This window comes from Tachyglossus aculeatus, chromosome 1 (assembly GCF_015852505.1).
Source record: "Tachyglossus aculeatus isolate mTacAcu1 chromosome 1, mTacAcu1.pri, whole genome shotgun sequence".
Taxonomy (NCBI): domain Eukaryota; kingdom Metazoa; phylum Chordata; class Mammalia; order Monotremata; family Tachyglossidae; genus Tachyglossus; species Tachyglossus aculeatus.
The window spans coordinates 90,164,000-90,186,476 of record NC_052066.1 but is presented as its reverse complement, the minus strand read 5'-3'; the positions used below and the strand labels follow the sequence as shown (position 1 = coordinate 90,186,476).

Below are 22,477 nucleotides of genomic sequence, written 5' to 3'. Positions count from 1 at the left end.
TAGTTAATACTCCAGAATGCAGATTTCAAAGTGGAGAAAGAAGACTCTTAAATAATGTATCACAGAAAGAATTAATGGAATTCGGGTCTATTCTAGCCAACCAGAGGGCCATAAAACTTCATTTGGGCTCCCTAGTGATAACCGTTTGCAGAAGCCCCCAGGGAGAAGTAAAGAAAGGGCACAGAGAGGGAAGGAGCATTCAAGCCTCTGACAACTGGTTGAATTTCCTGAAATACTGTCAGAGCTGCTAAAAAAAAAAAAAACAAAAAAACCCAAAATTCCAAAAACCTCAAAGTGAAAAGAACACAGGCCTGAAAGTCAGGAGAGCTAGGTTCTAGTTCTTGTTCTGTCAATTTCCTGCTGTGAGGACTTGGGCAAGTCACTGGATTTCTGTGTCTTAGTTTCTTCATCTGTAAAATGAGGATTAAATACCTGTTCTCCCTCCCTCTTAGCCCATGAGTCTCATGTAGGCGAGATACAGTTTTTGCAGTGACTATTGTATCTACCTCAGCGCTTAGTACTTAAAACCACAAATATCAGTTATTATTTCAAGGCTTCAGGACTCTCCACCCACTCTGTCTCCTTTTTTGTAATTTTAAAACAGTCAAAGAGGTCTAGAAATAGTTTTTTAAAATAGTTTACAAAATGAAGCCACAAAATGGCCTACGTCAAGAAGGGGGAGATGGGAATTTAAGCCAAGGGAAAGAGGAATGGACACCATCCACCTGGTCTTACCATCATCCACGATGTCCTGGGCAGCCACGGAATTGGTGTAGACCACCAGATCAGAGAGATCCCGGCATAGCTGCATGGTTTTCCTTCGACGGCCCAGCCTGGAAAGAATAAGAACTGCTACTATGTTGTCTTATCTCCTTTCTACTTACCTATCCCTAGCTTTCAGAAATGCTCTTTGACTGCAAAAGGTCCAAGCTGACCTTTCCTGATTTCCTCTCAGCAAATCCACGCAGCTACAACCCCCTTACCATTTAGAGCTCAGATCTACACGTACCATCTTCAATAACTCTTCGAGGTGAAGTGAAAGAGGGATCAAGGGCTTTCCACTCAGCCTCTGAGTGTTCAGTCTAATATATAGAACACTACTGGCTCCCATAATGCCAAGTAGTCACTGTACTTCAAACCACATCTACCTCACCCCTGACCCTATTTCTAGCCTGGGATTCCCTCCTCCTTCATATCTGGCAGACCACCACTCTCCCCATCCTCAAAGCCTTACTAAAATCACATCTCCTCCAGGAGGTCTTCCCTACTTTAACCCACATTTCCCCTACTCTCTCTTCCTTCTGTGTCACCTATGCACTTAGCTCTATGCCCCTTGTGTACTTGATACTTAACCCATCCTCACCCTCATTGCACTTATATACATATCTGTAATTGACTTTAATATCAGTCTCCCCCTCTAGACTGTAAATTTCTTGTGGGCAGGGAACATGTCTACCCACTGAATTGTACTGCCCTCTCCCAAGTGCTTAGTACAGTGCTGTGCACACAGTAAGTGCTCAATAAATGCCACTGATTAACTGATTGAAGTCCTTCAAGATGAGACAAAGAAGGAGTCTCTAAGTCTTGAGTACTTAGCCTAACAGATATTGGAATATATCACCTATACTGGGTCTGTCTTATCTTACTATACTATGAACGCAGTCAGGGGTTCATTCATTCATTCAAATTTGAGTGCTTACTGTGTGCAGAGCACTGTACTAAGTGCTTGGGAAGTACAAATCAGCAACATATAGAGACAGTCCCTACCCAACAATGGGCTCACAGTTTAGAAGGGTGTTTGGTAGCTGGGCTACCAGAAATTCCAGTGAATGCCCAGAAAGACCCAGAAAAATTGTGCAGAGGGAGAAGAGAGACAGATGGTATTAGCATCTCTCAACAACATACCTGCCTCCTTATCTCTGAAATCCCCTGGGCCTTCTCTCTTATTACCACACCAGCCAAAGCTGCCTTCTTCCCTGTCATGGGCCCCTTAAATAAGCTCCAGGAGGGAGAGCCCATGCCTGCTCTGTTATGTGCTCTAATCTCCAAATACCTTCTATGCTTACATCTTCAAAAGTGCCCAATAATTTTAAAAGAAATTGAAACTGCCCAGGACAAGTCCCTGTGAAAATGCATGATTATCCAACAGTATTTTAGTTCCTGCTTGTGTGTGGTATTGTGCTAGCAGGTCCTATATCGGCCATGTCAAAATGGACCTCCTTTTCTCAAGGGCTTTACACTTTCTATTCCATCGCATTGGTGCATCAGATCTCATAGGTCCCCCTGGCAGAGTCCCTGAGACTCTCCAACAAATCCTAAAGGGCATATCCTGACCTGTACAGCTGACCACTTTCCTTTCCAGAGGAATTTTGCTGCCCTTCTTCATCATCATCTGTGCTGTGACATTTGGGCCTGGATTTAGAAGTTTTCTGTTGAGTAAATTAAAATTGGCATGTCAACAAACAAGTTATCATGTTATCAAGTTCCGCACAGCAGGAGTAGCACTCACACTTCCCAACCACCTCATCATTTGGTCCAGGTTCCAGTGGGCAGTGAAGGCCATTTCTGTTCACATCACGATGCTGCATTCCATTAATTTGAAACTGAGCAACAGAGGCTACCTAGGTAGTTTGATTGTCCGATGATTATTCCTCAGAATTGCCATTTATTCTGACACAGACTTGGGAGCCCCACTGCTATAAAGGTACAATTATTCAAGATTTCCCAAATTTACCCAAATTAAGTGTTTTTTAATGGTATTTGTTAAGCACTATATGCCAGGCACTGTACTAAGTGCTGAGATAGGTACAAGCTAATGAGTTTGTACTCAAACCCTTTTCAACATGGGGCTCAGGATACTAATCCCAATTTTACAGATAAGGAAGTTTAAGTGACTTGCCCAAGGTCCCACAGTGGACAAGTGGGTGAGCCAGGATTAGAAACCAGGCCCTCTGCCTCCCATGCTGCTTCTCAATTAATATTTTAATTAGAAAGGTAAGATGACATAATTCAATTCAAATATCCTTCGACATCTGGGTGACCAATCATTTGACTTGGAAAGGAGGTGGCATTTGTAGGTTTCCAACCCATTTTCCCTAATATAAGGAAAGTAGGTCCTGGATAAAACATTCTTTTACATCAAGTGAATTTCAGAGATCCCTTGGGTGTGAGAAACGGGGAAGGAAATGTCGGGACAATCCATTTTGGTAAAATGGTTTAAAACTATGAATAATTTAGTCGAACCATCAGAACTCTAGTCTTGAGATTTTCCAAATTCCCACACAATTTGTTGTTGATTAAAATGAAAAGAAGTCTCTACCCAAAAGGAAGAGCAAGCTGAGGGGCAACAAGAAGGCAGAGCTACAAATAGCAACAAAGAACATGGTCACAGAGGTAACCTTCCCTTTTGAACGTATTTACACCCTCCTTGCCACTCAGGAGTTTATGTAATTGTGATTGTATTTAGTTTTGTCTCCCCGTTAGAGTGTAAGCTCCTCGTGGGCAGGGGACATGTCGTTCTGTTATTTCATATTTCCCTAATAGGTGATAATGCTGTTATTTTTATGAGCCCTGTTGGGGTTTCCTGTGGCTAAGTTTCCAGAGGAAAAGGGCCAGAATCATCATGCCTTTGTCGATCCAGGTGCCCACAGTATGAATCTCACTTAGAAGAAAACTCCCTGGATCTCAGTTTTGTCATCTATAAAATAGGAATAATTCTGATTCCTTTATGCTCCCCAATGGCTGCCCCCTCCCATAAATACCCTAACGGTATAGAAATCGCAACAATTAATTGAAAAGCTCCTCAGTGTCCTGAGTGTTCAAGCACCAGTAGTCAGAAATGTCATTTATTTTAGGCAAGAGTTTTTCTTTTCCGATTCAGTAACGGTGGATAGACACATTTAAAAAGTTAGACCAGACATGCTGATAGGATAAAAATAAATCAAACTGAAAATGTTTAACTAGTCCAGCCTGGCCTAATGAATAGAAAATGGGCCTGGAAGTCAGAAGGCCATCATCATCATCAATCGCATTTATTGAGTGCTTACTGTGTGCAGAGCACTGTACTAAGCGCTTGGGAAGTACAAGTTGGCAACATATAGAGACAGTCCCTACCCAACAGTGGGCTCACAGTCTAAAAGGGGGAGACAGAGAACAAAACCAAAGATACTAACAAAATAAAATAGAATAGATATGTACAAGTAAAATAAATAAATAAATAAGGCCACAGGTTCTAATCCCAGCTCTGCCATTTGTTTGCTGTGTGATTTTGGGCAAGTCACTTCATTTCTCTGTGCCTCAGTTCCCTCATCTGTAAAATGGGGATTAAGATTGTGAGTCCTATGTGGGACAGGGACTGTGTTCAACCTGATTATCATTCATCTCACACCATATACTGGTCCAGCGCTTAGAACAGTGCCTGGCACTTAAGTGCTTAACAAATACCATAATTATTAATATTATTATTACCACCATTGTTGTAGCCACTGAGCAACTTAACCCATTTGGTCTATTCTTCAAAAGTGTTATTAATATGGGATCTTGCCCTTTTAGACTGTGAGCCCACTGTTGGGTAGGGACTGTCTCTATATGTTGCCAACTTGTACTTCCCAAGCACTTAGTACAGTGCTCTGCACACAGTAAGCGCTCAATAAATACGATTGATGATGATGATCTTGCAGGCATCCTGTAAGCTATCTTCATGTAAATGGTGCCCACACATCTATTTCTTGTGTCTAGTTAGGAAATACCCGGCGTGCCCTTCAAAGGTGTGGCTTGGGTTGGCATTTACTTCTGGCTGCAAGCCAATCTTCCTTTCTACTTACCTTATGTTTTCCAAAGTTGCTCATTATAGATCGTCCATGGGATTTCTTTCTTCTCTCTTTCACATCTGGATTCTAAGTGAACAAAAGGATAGGGTGAACATTTCCTTCTGCAGAACTTTGCAAAATTACAACCCAATTCATTCTGTTCCGTTTAGTTTTTTTCTTGTGAAGGACTGCTGCTACCCAAGCAGTGTTCAGTCAACTCTCAATCATCCAGGAAAGAACGATCCACTTCACAGATCTTTCGCATCTTGACACTTGCTAACCTGCTTTCATTCTTACGTCCTCTTCCCCGCGCGATGGTGGGCGGCCCTCTCTAGTCGCCATTTAGGTCAAGGGGTCATGTTTTCTCATTTCCCTGTTTTGTATGGTCACTTGTTTAGTATTATTCACCATTCTCTTCTCCTCCACTGATGGAGAGAATCAAAATTTGACTTAAAGGAGGGATAAAGAGTGATTGAAAGATGGAGAGGCTTTGTACATTCAGTCAGTGCCACATGTGGGTATCCTTTAGTGGAGGTACTTGGGTCAAAATTCCATCCAGGTTCATTGGTACAGCAAAATTAGGGGTTTCGAGTGGTCTGCCCCAACAATGAGGAAAGGAAAGAGACCAATATGCTACTGTCATTGCTAGAGACACAATACTGGGCTAATAATAATGATAATAATAATAGTATGTTAAGCATTTACTGTGTGCCAGACACTGTACTAAATGCTGAAGTGGATACAAGCAAGTCAGATTGGGCCCATTTCCTATCCCACATGGGGCTATCAGTCTCATTCCCCATTTTATAGATAACAGGTCCGGAGAAGTTGAATGACTTGTCCAAGGTCACACAGAGACAAGTGGCAGAGCCGGGATATGAACCCACATCCTCTGACTCCCAGGTATGTGCTCTAACCACTAGGCCATGCTGCCTCACCACGGAATGCATAAACCATTGGTTTAACCCAGTAAAGATGTTGCAGATCAATCAATCAATCAATCAATCAATCGTATTTATTGAGCACTTACTATGTGCAGAGCACTGTACTAAGCGCTTGGGAAGTACAAATTGGCATCACATAGAGACAGTCCCTACCCAACAGTGGGCTCACAGTCTAAAAGGGGGAGACAGAGAACAGAACCAAACATACCAACAAAATAAAATAAGTAGGATAGAAATGTACAAGTAAAATAAATAAATAAATAAATAAATAAATAGAGTAATAAATATGTACAACCATATATACATATATACAGGTGCTGTGGGGAAGGGAAGGAGGTAAGACGGGGGGATGGAGAGGGGGACGAGGGGGAGAGGAAAGAAGGGGCTCAGTCTGGGAAGGCCTCCTCCTGGAGGCGGTGAGCTCTCAGCAGGGCCTTGAAGGGAGGAAGAGAGCTAGCGCGGCGGATGGGCAGAGGGAGGGCATTCCAGGCCCGGGGGATGACGTGGGCCGGGGGTCGATGGCGGGACAGGCGAGAGCGAGGTACAGTGAGGAGATTAGTGGTGGAGGAGCGGAGGGTGCGGGCTGGGCAGTAGAAGGAGAGAAGGGAGGTGAGGTAGGAGGGGGCGAGGTGATGGACAGCCTTGAAGCCCAGGGTGAGGAGTTTCTGCTTGATGCGCAGATTGATCGGTAGCCATTGGAGGTTTTTGAGGAGGGGAGTAATATGTCCAGAGTGTTTCTGGACAAAGATAATCCGGGCAGCAGCATGAAGTATGGATTGAAGTGGAGAGAGACACGAGGATGGGAGATCAGAGAGAAGGCTAGTGCAGTAGTCCAGACGGGATAGGATGAGAGCTTGAATTAGCAGGGTAGCAGTTTGGATGGAGAGGAAAGGGCGGATCTTGGCAATGTTGCGGACCTGAGACCGGCAGGTTTTGGTGACGGCTTGGATGTGAGGGGTGAATGAGAGAGCGGAGTCGAGGATGACACCAAGGTTGCGGGCTTGGGAGACGGGAAGGATGGTAGTGCCGTCAACAGAGATGGGAAAGTCAGGGAGAGGACAAGGTTTGGGAGGGAAGACAAGGAGCTCAGTCTTCGACATGTTGAGCTTTAGGTGGCGGGCGGACATCCAGATGGAGATGTCCTGAAGGCAGGAGGAGATGCGAGCCTGGAGGGAGGTGGAGAGAGCAGGGGCAGAGATGTAGATCTGGGTGTCATCAGCGTAGAGATGATAGTTGAAGCCATGGGAGCGAATGAGGTCACCAAGGGAGTGAGTGTATATTGAGAACAGAAGGGGACCAAGCACTGAACCTTGGGGAACCCCCACAGTAAGAGGATGGGAGGGGGAGGAGGAGCCTGCAAAAGAGACTGAGAAAGAACGACCGGAGAGATAAGAGGAGAACCAGGAGAGGACGGAGTCTGTGAAGCCAAGGTCAGATAACGTGTTGAGGAGAAGGGGGTGGTCCACAGTGTCAAAGGCAGCTGAGAGGTCGAGGAGGATTAGGACAGAGTATGAGCCGTTGGATTTGGCAAGCAGGAGGTCATTGGTGACCTTTGAGAGCGCAGTTTCCGTGGAATGAAGGGGACAGAAGCCAGACTGGAGGGGGTCGAGGAGAGAGTTGTTGTTGATGTTTTCATGTATTCTACCCCATGCACTGAGTCAACTGCTTCATGAACAACTACTCTGATGATACTCCCAGAAACTTAGAGATGCCAACTAAATAGTTTTTTGTGGAGCAGCCCATAAAGAACTATCTCAAAAATGATATAGTCTCTGGTCTCCATTGGCTACAGAGAGCTATCCAACACCAAGCACACAGGAATGAGTGCCTCTTTGACTTATGGGTACATGCAGATTCTGGGATCCAAAAATCACAGTTTCCAGCTCTGCCCTGGTGGCTGGAAACAAGGAAGATGCTCCATTCCCAAGACCTGCACTCGGACCCAAATCTGGGGAGAATCCAAAATGATACCCAGTGGTCTCAGAAAACGGCACAGAAGTGAACACGTTTCTTCCCTTCTCATCACTAGGATCAGACCTGATGCTTGCATAGTTCTCAAAGTTCTTGGGGGAAGACAATCGAAATGCAGAGTATGTTGACCCCGGGTTATGGTAGGGTGAGCATGAAGTCAGGTTCAGCCTTGAATAAGAGACTACACTAGATTCAGCTACAAATTTGCAAATGTACACTGGCCACACAGAGGTAAACTGGTCAGAATTACTTTCGTATTTGATTTTCTTGCTGCCTGGAACTAGGATTCCCCAAATCTAATCCAGCAGCGCATGAAAACTCAGATGTCTCAGCTCAGATCTGTAATGCATCAGGGACCACCTTGTTCACATGGGCTTAAGAAATCACTCTTCCTCTGCACTGTCAGTCCCTTGTGAGCAGGGAACGTGTCTACCAACTCTGTTACACTGTACTTTCTGAAGCTCTTAGTACAGAACTCAGTAAATATCGATTGGTGGATTAAAGCTCCACCAATGGAGTCTCCCATCAAGGACAGCAGATGAATCTCAGGACTGACAATCTGTGCGGAAACATGCCTACCAACTCTGTTATATTGTACTCGCCCAAGCGCCTAGTACAGTGATGATGATGATGATGGTATTTGTTAAGCACTTACTGTGTGCCAAGCACTGTTCTAAGTGCTGGGGTAGATACAAGGTAATCAGGTTGTCCCACGTGGGGATCACAGACTTAATCCCCATATTACAGATGAGGTAACTGGCACAGAGAAGTTATGTGACTTGCCCAAAGTCACACAGCGGATAAGTGGTGGAGCCGGAATTAGAACCCATAACCTCTGATTCCCAGTCCCATGCTCTTTCCACTAAGCCACACTGCTTCTCTGCTCTGCGCACAGTAAGCATTCAATAAATACCATTGATTGATGGATTAAGGCACCATCGATGGAGTCTCCCATCGAGGAGAGCGGATGAGTCTCAGGACTGAGAATCTTTGGGAAGGAACTGATTGTAGTGCCAGCAATGTGCCCCGTGCCACTTGCACTCTCTTGTTGCTGCCAGTCAGGTACCCACTGGGGAATGGAGCACGAAGAGAGACTACACGGATAGACAGGGGCACAGCTCATCCCCAGATGCACACAGATGGTTTTCCCACAGGGGGCCCATTTATAATAATAATAATTGTGGGTAATAATCCCCATTTTACAGATGAGGGAACTGGGGTACAGAGAGGTAAAGTAACTTGCCCAAGGTCACACGGCAGACAAGTGGTGGAGCTGGGATTAGAACCCATGACCTTCTGACTCCTAGACCTGTGTTCTATCCACTATAATAATAATAATAATGATCATGGCATTTGTTAAGCGCTTACTACGTGCAAAGCACTGTTCTAAGCGCTGGGGAGAATACAAGGTGATCCGGTTGTCCCACGTGGGGCTCACAGTCTTAATCCCCATTTTACAGATGAGGGAACTGAGGCCCAGAGAAGTGAAGTGACTTGCCCAAAGTCTCACAGCTGACAAGTGGCTGAGCTGGGATTTGAACCCACGACCTCTGACTCCTAAGCCCGTGCTCTTTCCACTGAGCCACGCTGCTTCAAGGTCACTACACTATGCTGCTTCTCAGATAGCCAAGGTGTCCACAGCTTTGCCAATATTGTGCCGCAGGAACGTAACCCAGCAGGCGCTTATTTGCCTTGGTAGCCACAGCGTTAGCCCATGTTAGCTAGCTATCTCTCAAGATTGCTGCCTGTTGAGCCTGCCCATCTTATAGAATGCCCTAGAGAAGCAGAGTGGCCTAATGGATAGAGCACAGGCATGGGAGTCAGAAGGACCTGGGTCCTATCTAATCCAGGCTCCATCACTTGTCTGCTGTGTGAGCTTGGGCAAGTGACTAAACTTCTCTGGGCCTCAGTTACCTCATCTGGAAAATGGGGATTGAGAGTGTGAGCCCTGTGAGAACTGTGTCCAACCTGACTAACTTCTATCTATCCTATCACTTGGAACAGTGCTTGGCACATAGTAAGTGCTTAAGAAGTACCATAATTACTATTAATTATGGTTAACTTCTCCAGGCCTCAGTTACCTCATCTGTAAAATACGGATTAAGTGTGTGAGCTCAATATGAGACATGGACTGTGTTCAACCTATCTTGTGTCTACCCCAGCTCTTAGCACAGATCCTGGCACACAATAAGTGCTTAGTCTTAGAACAGTGCTCACAACAGTGCTTTGTACATAGTAAGTGCTTAACAAATACCATTATTATTATTAACAAATACCATTTAAAAAGGGTATAGCAAATACCATTAAAAAACAAACTAGCTAGTGAAAGCTAGACCCTAGGATTATCTAGAGGGAATGGAAGACATGTATGGGACATGAAATCCCAATAAGGGAATATTCTAAATAAGAGTGTGTTCTAATTTTACCTGATGAAAAGGATTCGTTTGGACCTGTCTGGCCCACAGAAACAAAAGGCAGACTAAATTATTTAGCAGATTCTGCCCAAACCCAAAGGGCCTTTTGCTTCTGCTTTGCTGGCCCAGAAGAAGGCTTTCTAAAGGCTCAAATCAGCTGAGCTGCAATCAGCATGGGGCTGAGCCAGGAGGGAAGCCGAGAGCCAAGACAGAGGACAACGGAAGACAAAGCTCTGTGGCCTGAGAAAAGGGAAGATGACCTTCTGTCCAATAAAGTCCCATTCCATCCCGTGGTTGGGATGTCCACTGTGAATGTTTTCTCAACAGTTTGCTGACCTCTCTGAAGCTGCTAATAGGAACAATGATGACCTGCACCAGGCCAAGCAGGAATCAAATGAGTATCTCTGGTAGGTCCAGTCTCTCACTTGTGAAGTGGATGCACTGAAAGGGACCGTGAGTACACGCTGGAGGGTGTGGATGTGGGGGATGAAATACCACAGGTCCACTGTGTTGGCTGAACACGGCATTGTAGGAAATTCTCCCCTTTGCTTGGTGATGGCTAACAACACCAACAATGGGCTTTGCTCTAATATCCTAGCCTCCTAAATTGGCATCCCGCCCCTTATTTGAGGACACCCAATGGACATTTTAAACAGGACTATTTAAACCATTTGACCCACGAACGTATATTCCCATAACCCCAAATGTGTTTCCAACCAATGTAGAAGGAATCGGCAATCAAAACTAGTGAATAAAGTCAAGTTTGAGGAGTAGTGAGTTAAATAATCAGCAGTAATCATTATGCAGAATCCAATCAATCAGTGGCATTTATTGAGCACTTACTGTGCGCAGAGCACAGTATTAAGTGCTTAGGTGAGTACAGTATGACAGATTTGGCATACAGGGAAGCAGCGTGGCTCAGTGGAAAGAGCACAGGCTTGGGAGTCAGAGGTCATGGGTTTGAATCCCGGCTCCGCCACTTGTCAGCTGTGCGACCTTGGGCAAGCCACTTAACTTCTCTGTGCCTCAGTTACATCATCTGTAAAATGGGGATTAAGACCGTGAGCCCCCCCGTGGGACAACCTGATCACCTTGCATCCCCCCCCAGTGCTTAAAATAGTGCTTAGCACATAGTAAGCAATTAACAAATACCATCATTATTATTATCAAATTCTAGAGGGGGGAGCGATTTAGGGCCTTTCTAAATGACTGATTGATTAATCACTTGGGACTCCCTCCCTCCTTCCCCTCTACATCCACTGGGAAGTGAATGGTGGCTTTAGAAAAACAGTAGCATCTTGGTTTGATTCTGTTGCTGCTAGGCTGCCCAAGATGAGAGTGGGTGGAGAAGTGGTTGGATGGTCCATGTGGCACTGGGGTGGAGAATCCCCAATGCCATCAGCAACACCTCCTCAGGTGCCCCGTCACTTGGTTGTGAGTTTGGAAGATGCCAGAAGGGGAGAGAGTTTGTGTATAGTGGGAAGCAGCGTGGCTCAGTGGACAGAGCACGGGCTTTGGAGTCAGAGGTTAGGGGTTCAAATCCCGGCTCCGCCAATTGTCAGCTGTCAATTTGGGCAAGTCAATTCACTTCTCTGGGCCAGAGTTACCTCATCTATAAAATGTGGACTAAGACTGTGAGCCTCCCATGGGACAACGTGATCACCTTGTAAACTCCCCCTGAGAACAGTGTTTCATGCTTAATAAATGCCATTATCATCATCATCATCATTATAGTGGGAAGAAGCCCAAGTCCCCATTCACCCCAAGCTAACCACTCTCTTGGCTGTCACTGCTGCCTCTACGACCAAATCAAAGGAAGAGCAAATGTTCTCCAGCACTTTGTCTTGGCCTTCCTACATATCTTCCAGCCATTCAGGGCACAGTTCCAACATAAAGAGGACGGAGCCTACCATTTCAACATTGTTTTGAAGGGGCACCAAATTTTTGAGAAAGCCCCTAGCTACCAGGCAGATTGGGAGATACTGGAATGAAATCTCTGGGCCAACTGGCCCACCCCTTGAGTCGGATTCATACTGGAAGAGCTAGATTCAATCTGGAGCAGTGAAAATAGACTCGGGTGGGCCTGGTAGTTGCCCTAAAAGGTTAAAACTAGTACTGAGCTGGCCCTGGAGGATCATAGGATGTGGGGCCATTCTGGGCTACCCTAAGTCCCTCTCTCCCCTTCTAGACTGTAAGCTTGTGTTGGGTAGGGAATATCTATTATATTGTTGTGTTGTACTCTCCCAGGAGCTTAGTAGAGTGCTCTCCATGCAGAGAGTGCTCAATAAATATGGCTGATTGATTGATTGATCCATTTTATTAATTCACTCATTCAATCATATTTATTGAGCTAACAATAATAATAATAGTAATAATGGCATTTATTAAGTGCATACTATGTGCAAAGCCCTGTTCTAAGCACTGGGGAGGTTACAAGGTGATCAGGATGTCCCACGGGGGGCTCACAGTCTTAATCCCCATTTTACAGATGAGGTAACTGAGGCACAGAGATGTTAGGTGACTTGCCCAAAGTCACACAGATGACAATTGGCGGAGCAGGGATTTGAACCCATGACCTCTGACTCCAAAGCCCATGCTCTTTCAGTCAACCCAAGCTTCTGCCAGCTTCAGTCCTTCCCCAACCTCCTGAGCTCCTTGGACTGGGGCCAGTACTGACCAGTTTGGCTCTACGGTCCTGCAAGGGGCTTATATTGGACCACACAAGGCCTGGCAGTTTGGTGATCTGGGCCACTGGCAAAGATGCTGAAGGGGTTCTCGCTACTCACGGGAGATATTCAGTCTCTAGGCTGTTAGCTCTTTGTGAGAAGGGAACGTGTCTGTTATATTGTTCTATTGTACTCTCCCAAGGGCTTTGTACAGTGCCCTGCACACAGTAAGCACTCAATAATGCGACCGACTGCTTGGCCGACCCAGCTGCGGGGTACATTCACAAGGAAAGTAGTGTTTTCAGCTACAGCGACTCCTCGGGGTTGGACAAAATTTTTTTTCTCCTGTTTCAAATTTGCCCATCAGAGACATAAATAAGAACCGACTATTCTAATAAAAATGCAGATGCTGGCACTACAAAATGTTCATCTGCAGGGCTGAAGTACAGGATGGACTGCGTTCATGCATTTTTTGTGGGGAAGTGAAAATGTTCCATAAAGCAGAATATTTTCTCAGGGCCTCCTTTAATTTCTAATTCTCATAGCGGTCACTTTCTGGGAAAAACAAGCAGTACATGACTTTTAGGAGCCAGGGCAACTGGACTCTAACCCCGTGACTCATTTATAGACCAGGCTGCTTTTGACACCTTGGACCACTCTCTCCTCCTGAAAACGCTATTCATTCAATCATATTTCATTCATTCATTCATTCAATCATATTTATTGAGCACTTACTGAGTGCAGAGCACTGTACTAAGTGCTTGGGAAAGTACAACACAACAAAAGAGTGACATTCTCTCCCCCAGTGAGCTTATGGCCTTGGCTTTGCTGTGAGCTAGTGGATAAAGCACAGACCTGGGAGCCAGAGGGATCTGCGTTCTAATTCCTGCTCTGCCACTAGTCTGCTGTGTGACCTCGGGCAAGTCACTTCACTTGCCTCAGTTACCTCATCTGTAAAATGGGGATTAAGACTGCAAGCCCCAAGTGGGACATGTCCATCTTGATTAGCGTGTAGCTTACCCCAGTGCTTAGTACAGTGCCCGATGCAGAGGAAGCACATAAATACCTTAAAAAAAAGATTTCTTCCTCTATTTCTGACTGCTGCTTCCCAGTTTCATTCACTGGCTCCTCCTCTGCCTCTCATCTCTTTACTGCAGTCATCTCCCAAGCATCAGCTTTAGGACCCCTACTCTCTTCATTTTGCACCCACTCACCCAGGGAGGTCATCTTCTCACACAGCTTCAGCTACACCCTGTATGTGGAAGACACTCCGATCTATCTGTCTAGCCCTAACCTCTCATCTGACCTGAAATCTCACATCCCTTTGTATTACTAAGGGGGGGGGTATGGGGGGGGGGGGGGGTATATGAGAGAGAGAGAGAGAGAGAGAGAGGAGAGAGAGAGACCTCCCCCAGTCAGCTGAAATTCTTTCTTCTGAGAAAGGAAGGTTGCACATTAATTCTGGATGAAGAGATTCTTTTTGCAAACCCGCAGGTGTCCAGTTACTCATACCTCCCTGAAAAGGACCAGTGAATTGTAAACAAACGTGTCGTGTCCCTTTCTCAGTATACTGAAAAGTAACCTTACGTGGTTTCCTCCAAAATCCCATTTCTAATTGCTCCTGTTGGGACCTTGTTTCTTGAATGAATTGACAAGGCGAAATGCATAATTACCAAATATTACAAACGGCATAACAGTCATGAAACTGTTACCCTAGTTTTTTGGTCCAAAGAAAGGTATAAAAAGGGATTTTCCACACCTGTTTCAGATGCACGCTTAAGCCTTCATGGGTTGCCTTCAATAGGGCTCTCACGGTGAAACTATCAGGATCCTCTTTGTCCCTGATTTGAGATTCTTTTAACAGTGACTCCAGTTTTTTCCTTATGAAAGATTCCACCTGGTGCTCGGTTGTCCCGTTATTCTGCAAAAGCAACAACAAAAACTATTGAAAACTAAAGAGACAAGCACAGACGTCTTCTTACTTCAGAGGAAGGGCAGGATGACCCCGGAATAATCAGAGAGGCCAAGGGTTCAGCCCACAATCCCCTGGAGACAGAAGAGAGCTCACCCATCTCTGCTTCACCTATCTATCCTTGAATATTCATAATATACTTACCTGACTCTTCAATATTTGCTTTATTTCATAAAGGGCTTTTCCTTCATTTATTCTTCTGCAAATATTCTTATCTGATGTATCTGGCTCCAGGTCTCTCCCACTTTCTACACTGATAGATTGGGAGCCCTTCAAGGGACAAGGCCTAGGACTAATTTCAACCTACATACTCTTTCCCAGAGCTTAGTTCTGTGCTCTACACAAAGAAAGCACTTCATAAGTACTATTAGTACTACTGTCACTATTGTTTGCTTGTTTTATGGTATTTGGGAAGCGCTTACTACATATCAAACACTGTCCTAAGCGTTGGGGTAAATAAAAGTTAATTTGGTCAGACAAAGGCCCTGTTCCAATGGGGCTCACAGTCTCAGTAGGGGGGAGACCGTTACTTAATCCCCATTTTACAGTAGAGGAAACTGAGACACAGAAGTTAAGTGACTTGCCCAAGGTCACGGAGCAAGCAGTTAAAAGAGCAGGGATTAGATCCCACTAGGCCCGGACTACTACTGCTACTACAAGGAAGGCCAGGAAGAAAAAAGAAATAATGTCTTCATTTATTTTGTCCCTGTGGGGAGGGCAGGCCAATCAAAGATTTTCATGGGCTGATAACTGTTATGCTCTTATCTACAAGGCTATGCAGGAGCATGAATGACTTCCTCTCTCTTTACCACCTTTAAGAAAATGAGGAAAGCCTGGAGACTCAAACCTAATTAGAGGTCTATTCTCAGACCTAACCTGTCACTGCCACTGACACATTGATTCATTCAGTCATGTTTATTGAGCGCTTACTATGTGCAGAGCACTGTATTCAGCACTTGGGAGAGTACAGCAGCAAACAGACACATTCCCTGCCCACAACAAGCTTACAGTCTAGAGTGGGAGACAGACATTAATATAAATAAATAAATTACAGATATATACATAAGCACTGTGGGGCTGGCAGGGGGGAATGAATAAAAGGAGCAAGTCAGGGTGAGGCAGAAGAGGAAAGGAGGGCTTAGTCAGGGAAGGCCTCTTGGAAATGTCCCTTCAGTAAGGCTTTCAAAGTAATTGATTTATTGTTGGACAGTGGGAAAATCAGGAAACTGGTGCCATGGCTCACTAGTACTGTTGTTTTCTTTAGCTATTCATATTTATCAATCAATAACTTTTGTTGAAGATGGAACATTATAGTCACTATTATGGGGAGTTGCAAAAAAAAAAAAAAAAAAAAAAAGGGCAAAGAGAAGTTCCCTGTCCCTGGGGAGTTCGCAACAGGGTGAGGGGAAAATAACAAATGAAAAACCTTAAGGACACAAATGACAGTCAGTCAGATGGAATTTGTTTTGTACTCACTCTGCCTTTCAATGTCTAGAAACCCAAGATGATAATACACATCCACCAGCAGGATATGGCTGGCCAGATAATTGGTGGCTACGAGATTCTTTGAAAATACACCCTGCTTCGTGAATACTATTATTTTTCACTTCATGGTTTCTAAATACTGGAAATTACTGAAGAAATGGCATTTCTAACAACTGCCATTTCCAGAAAGAGGAGATTATCAACAGTGAAGGAAAACTTTGATTTGATTTGATCAGTATGTTGTAATTCTGCTTTAGATATGTAAATTAAAAAATAACCTGGCGAGGGTTTTGGTCCATTGACAGATTTCCAGCTGTGCTACAGCATCACAGACCATAGTTGAAATCCATTTATCCAGCACTCCTTTGTTCCCTGGGCCAGTCAGAGTAATGTGGTCCATTCAGTAGGAAGGGGGGCTCATTTGGTATGGCTTCAATAGCTCTGGCCAGACAAGAATCAGCTTTAGGCATTCCCTTTTCTGGAAACCTAAATGTTGTATAGGAATCCCTCCTCCACCAAGAAACCCAGTCAATCAGTAGAATTTATTGAGTGCTCACTCAGAGCACTGTACTAGACTGTGAGCCCACTTCTGTGTGTCCCCGCTGTGTGTGTCCCCCTTCTAGACTGTGAGCCTGCTGTTGGGTAGGGACTGTCTCTACGTGTTGCCGACTTGTACTTCCCAAGCGCTTAGTACAGTGCTCTGCACACAGTAAGCACTCAATAAATACGATTGATTGATTGATTGATTGTACTAAGCATTTGGGAGAGTACAAAACAGAGAAACAGCATAGGCTAGTGGATAAGGCACAGAGCTGGGATTCAGAAGAACCTGAGTCCCAATCCTCATTCCACCACTTGCCTGCTGTGTGATCTTGGGCAAGTCACAACTTCTCTGTTAATAATAATAATAATAATAATAATAATGGTATTTTTTAAGTGCTTACTATGTGCTAAGCACTGTTTTAAGCGCTGGGGTGAATACAGGGTAATCAGGTTGTCCCACGTGGTGGCTCACATTTTTAATCCCCATTTTACAGATGAGGGAACTGAGGCACAGAGAAGTTAAGTGAGTCACCTAAGGTCACACAGCAGACAAATGGCACAGCCGGGATTAGAAACCGGGTCCTCTGACTCCTAAGCTGTGCTCTTTCCACTAAACCACGCTGTTCCTCAGATGCCTCATCTGTAAAATGAGAACTCACATTAGCATTCATTAGATCTAAGTTATTTGACTTTTGTCAATATTTGTTTTGAGAAGCAGCGTGGCTCAGTGGAAAGAGCCCGGGCTTGGGAGTCAGAGGTCATGGGTTCAAATCCCGGCTCCGCCCATTGCCAGCTGTGTGACTGGGCAAGCCACTTCACTTCTCTGTGCCTCAGTTCCCTCATCTGTAAAATGGGGATTAAGACTGTGAGCCCCTCGTGGGACAACCTAATCACCTTGTATACCCCCAGCGCTTAGAACAGTGCTTCGCACATAGTAAGCGCTTAACAAATACCACCATTATTATTATTATTATTATTGTGTACCTCAGTTTCCTCATCTGTAAAATGGGAATTAAATATTTGGCCTTTCGACTGGGAGCCACGCATGGGACAGGGACTGTGTCTGATCTCATTACTTTATATCTACCCAAGTGCTTATTCATTCATTCAACAATGTGAGCCCGTTGTTGGGTAGGGACTGTCTCTATATGTTGCCGATTTGTACTTCCCAAGTGCTTAGTACAGTGCTCTGCACACAGTACGTGCTCAATAGGATTGAATGAATGAATGAATATTTATTGAGCGCTCACTGTGTGCAGAGCACTGTAGTAAGCGCTTGGAAAGTACAATTCAGCAATAAAGAGAGACAATCCCTGTCTACACCAGGCTCACAGTCTACAAGGGGGGGCAACAGATATCAAAACAAGTAGCACATAGTAAGCACTTGACAAATCCCACAATTATTATTGTTGTTATTATTACCAACAGTAACAATGATTCAGCTTGCTACTTTATATACTTAATTTGTCCTGGGCCTCTATCACTGTACTATTAAAGCTACCTTCATATTTATGTTTGGTAATCTCTCCACATTTTGCTAAAAGGAATCTGATGGGAGGTATTATGTCTGGTTTTTCCTTTATTATTCCCCACAGCTTGTTGAGTGCTTTGCACTCAGTAGCACCCAGAAAATACTGTTGACTGATCAAACGACAGCTTGGAAAATAATAGGTAAATGTACATTCTTGCTCCTTGAGTATGCATAGAATACTCCATGACCTATGCACCAAATCAGGCTCTGTTAACCATGAAAGGGATAATTAAATGACATTCATCGCTTCTCCCAACAGAAAGAATCCCGCTTACAATCATACTATAAAACATACACTATCTTTTCCAGAACTTTAAGCCTAAATGGAGATGGGAATGACTTCATAAAGCTCACTTAGAAACCCTCCCACTTCAGCCAAGAGAGGACGGGAATGCTAAGCGCCTAGAACAGTGAGCGCTTAATAAATATGACTGAATGAATAATACAATATGATAATCACAATAATACCTTGGATTTATGAAATACCTATCTTCTGCAAAACGCTTAAGATTGGAAAGTTGTTTCCAAAACATGAAACATGAAAAAACACAAGGATTATGCTTCCAAAGTATGTTTCCTCTTCCACAGTTTATGAATTGTCAAAGAGGCTGGCTTTTTTATCCATCCTGATAGAAAAGGTGGAATTGGAGAATGAAGAGACTAGATCATTTGTATTTTACTTGGGATATTATCCTCAATGACACCTCACAGTCAGGGCTGCGATCTACCCACTGTGCAGGCTGATAAATCAAAACTGCTTGGCTGAGAACTTCACAGATGTACTTGGAAGATTTATAGGAGGATTTCTTTCAAAAGAAAGAAAGGCAGAGAGCACTGCTGGCCAATTTAACACTATAGGTTTCTCTCAACATGAATGGATCTCAAAATGGATCGGAGTGGAGGAAGGGATGAAGAGAGGTGAAAACCCCCAAAGTACACAAAATGGAGATATGACCATTATCTCATTAAATTGATCAGTGTACAGCCAGCAAAATCCACTTGGGAGCCTGAAATTATCCAGTTTGGTAGTCTATGTGGTTAGATTAACTGGCTGACTGCTAAATCTCTGCTTCATCTGCCTGAAGAGCACTTGGTTTTATTTATGCATCCATCTTTGACTTATTATTGGGTAAGTTAATCTGTAGGCTACTGCCTAATTAAATGGGTATGTTCTTTCTCATCCACCTCTGCATCCATCCTTTGTACATATAAAGTGACCTAGATTTAACAGGTAAGAGTGAAAATATGACCCATGCTAATTCAGATCTCTATGAAATAAGGAAGACCTGTCTTGCACATAATATAAAAAAAAAAAACCCAACCAAGAACCTGACAATTAGTAAAAATTTTACCAGGGAGGAAATGTGGTCAACTGGGGCTAGGAGTTAGGAAATCTGTGTTCTAGTTCCAAATCTGTCATTATCCCATGCACTTAGTACAGTGCTTGCACATAGTAAGCATTCAATTAATACCACTGATTGACTGATTATGCTGCTGTATAACCATGGGCAAGTCATTTTACCTCTGTGCCTCAGTTTCCTCACCTATAAAATGAGGAGAGGGTACCCTATCTCATATCGTGAACCCTTTGAGGATCAGGGGCTGTGACTGATCCAATTACCTTGTCTCTTCCCAGCATTCAGCAAAATGTTCAACACAGAAGTATGTAATACCATAATTATTATTATCACTATTACAGTCTGAAAAATTTTCTCCAATCTTTCCCTTACTTGTCAGTAATAGTAACACATCTGGCTAGTAGGAATATCAAGACTCTTGAGAAGTAGAGTTACCAGTGTGGAGGATTGTAGCTTATATTTTTATTGAAATTTCACTTGCGCTAATGCCAGCATATTTTAGACCAGACCTGCTTCCTCTCAGACCTTGTACTGGGGGAGGCCAAAGATGTTTTTCTGGCTAGGCTATAACTGCTAGTGGAAGTCATTGTTGCATCTTTCTTTTATCAAAATGTAATGAAGTTTCCTTCAATAAAAAAAATTTGGATCACACTGAAGTCCACTGTTCTCTCTGAAAGCCATGCGGACCTGAAGAAAGTTTTAACAGAAGCAGTTAGTGGTATAACTTACATAACAGAGCTTGAACTTGCAGTCATCTTCGATTTCATCCGCACTGTCTTCATCCGAAACTTCTCCTTCCTCAGCATCTTCCCCAAGGTGAAATGGCAATTTCTTACCCTAAAATTTACCATTCATCCCCAAAATACCCAGTTAGAAATCAGCAACAGAATCTAAAATAGGCTAAAGACACCCACATCCTTTCTGCAGCCAAACACAGCGGGATCTTTATACATGCAGGGAAAGAGATATTCTCTTTAAGATGATTTGTTTTCTATACCCATTACACTCTATTCCCACAGGACTGGGCAACACACAACTTCCTTTTACTTCCGACCATAAAAGAAATATCATTTCCATGTCTAGCTAGCTAACTTGGCAAGAAGCTCCCAGTTTTGATGACCTGGGCACCAGTACTGATAACTCCAATTCAGGATATACTCAGAGTCCTGTTGGCCCAGAAAGTTCCTCCTGGAGAGGTTTATTCCATCACTCCCATCATCCTTTTAATTCTTTTTCTTTCAGGAAGATGAGATTGCAGCACTACACCAGAAAACCTTTAAAGTACCCTCCCACAGTAAACTGGAATCTCGCTGTCAACCGATGACAATAACAGAGTTAATATACAGTTCAAAGGATGCTAATCACCTCAACCAAACCTCTACCAGAAAAACAGGAAAGAGTGTGAGGCTGAAGGGGAAAGGATCTTAAGGTGGGCAGATGAAAAACTTCCTGTCTGTAGGTGCGTCTTCACCACAGGCAGTAGAGGGGATGTTGAGGTAGTTAGTTACTTACCTACCTACTTTAATCTTTCTTCCACCCTCTGGGTTTTGATACTCACTACACCCCGCCAGCCTCACAGCACTTGTGTACATTACATTCTCAAACTCTGCTTCTTCCCAACCTACACTTTACTCTATTATCTGTCTCTTCCCTGCCCATTCAAGCTCTCATCCTATCCCGTCTGGACTACAGTATCAGCCTCCTCTCCGATCTCCCATCCTCTTGTCTCTCCCCACTTCAATCCATACTTCACACCGCTGCCCGGATTGTCTTTGTCCAGAAACACTCTGGGCATGTTACTCCCCTCCTCAAAAATCTGCAGTGCAGTGCAAAAATCTCTCTGCGCATCAGGCAGAAACTCCTCACCCTCGGCTTCAAGGCTGTCCATCACCTCGCCCCCTCCTACCTCACCTCCCTTCTCTCCTTCTCCAGCCCAGCCTGCACCCTCCGCTCATCTCCTCACCGGGCCTCGTTCTCGCCTGCCCTGCCGTTGACCCCTGGCCCACATCATCCCCCTGGCCTGGAATGCCCTCCCTCCCAACATCCGCCAAGCTAACTCTCTTCTTCCCTTCAAGGCCCTACTGAGAGCTCACCTCCTCCAGGAGGCCTTCTCAGGCTGAGCCCCCTCCTTCCTCTCCCCCTCCTCCCCCTCTCCTTACCTCTTTCCCTTCCCCACAGCACCTGTATATATGTATATATGTTTGTACATATTTATTACTCTATTTATTTTACTTCTACGTATCTATTCTATTTTATTTTGTTAATATGTTTTGTTTTGTTCTCTGTCTCCCCCTTCTAGACTGTGAGCCCACTGTTGGGTCGGGACCGTCTCTATATGTTGCCAACTTGTACTTCCCAAGCGCTTAGTACAGTGCTCTACACACAGTAAGTGCTCAATAAATACAATTGATTGATTGATCTTCCACTGGGTGGAAAGAGCGAGGGCAAGGACTGTTTCTCCCTACTCTATTGCACTCTCCCAAGAATTTAGTACTGTTTCTGCATTCATTCAATCATATTTATGGAGCACTTTCTGTATGCAAAGCACTGTACTAAGAGCTTGGGAAAGTTCAATGTAACAATAGACACAGTCACTGTCCACAACAAGCTGCACAGAGTAAGTCCTCAATATCTACCACTGATTGATTGAAAGGGTAAGCGAAGCCATGTCAGCAATGAATGGTTGATCAATCAATCGATCTGTATTTACTGAGCACTCACTATGTGCAGAGCACTGTACTAAGCGCTAGGGAGAGTATGCAATCCCTGCACAAGGATTAGGATT

General features: G+C 44.2%; 1 protein-coding gene across 3 annotated transcripts in view; it reads right to left on the bottom strand.

Annotated features, from left to right (window-relative positions):
- PLCH1 (phospholipase C eta 1) overlaps positions 1-22,477 on the bottom strand; it is a 232,013-nt gene that overhangs the window by 33,084 nt on the left and 176,452 nt on the right. For all 3 annotated transcript variants that reach the window (XM_038747572.1, XM_038747574.1, XM_038747573.1), the window contains exons 10-14: positions 20,422-20,529; positions 14,563-14,724; positions 4,824-4,895; positions 2,335-2,429; positions 736-833 (exon numbers count right to left, since the gene is read on the bottom strand). In XM_038747572.1, the coding sequence (XP_038603500.1) occupies positions 736-833; positions 2,335-2,429; positions 4,824-4,895; positions 14,563-14,724; positions 20,422-20,529 (535 nt within the window). The remainder of the gene's footprint in view (positions 1-735; positions 834-2,334; positions 2,430-4,823; positions 4,896-14,562; positions 14,725-20,421; positions 20,530-22,477) is intronic.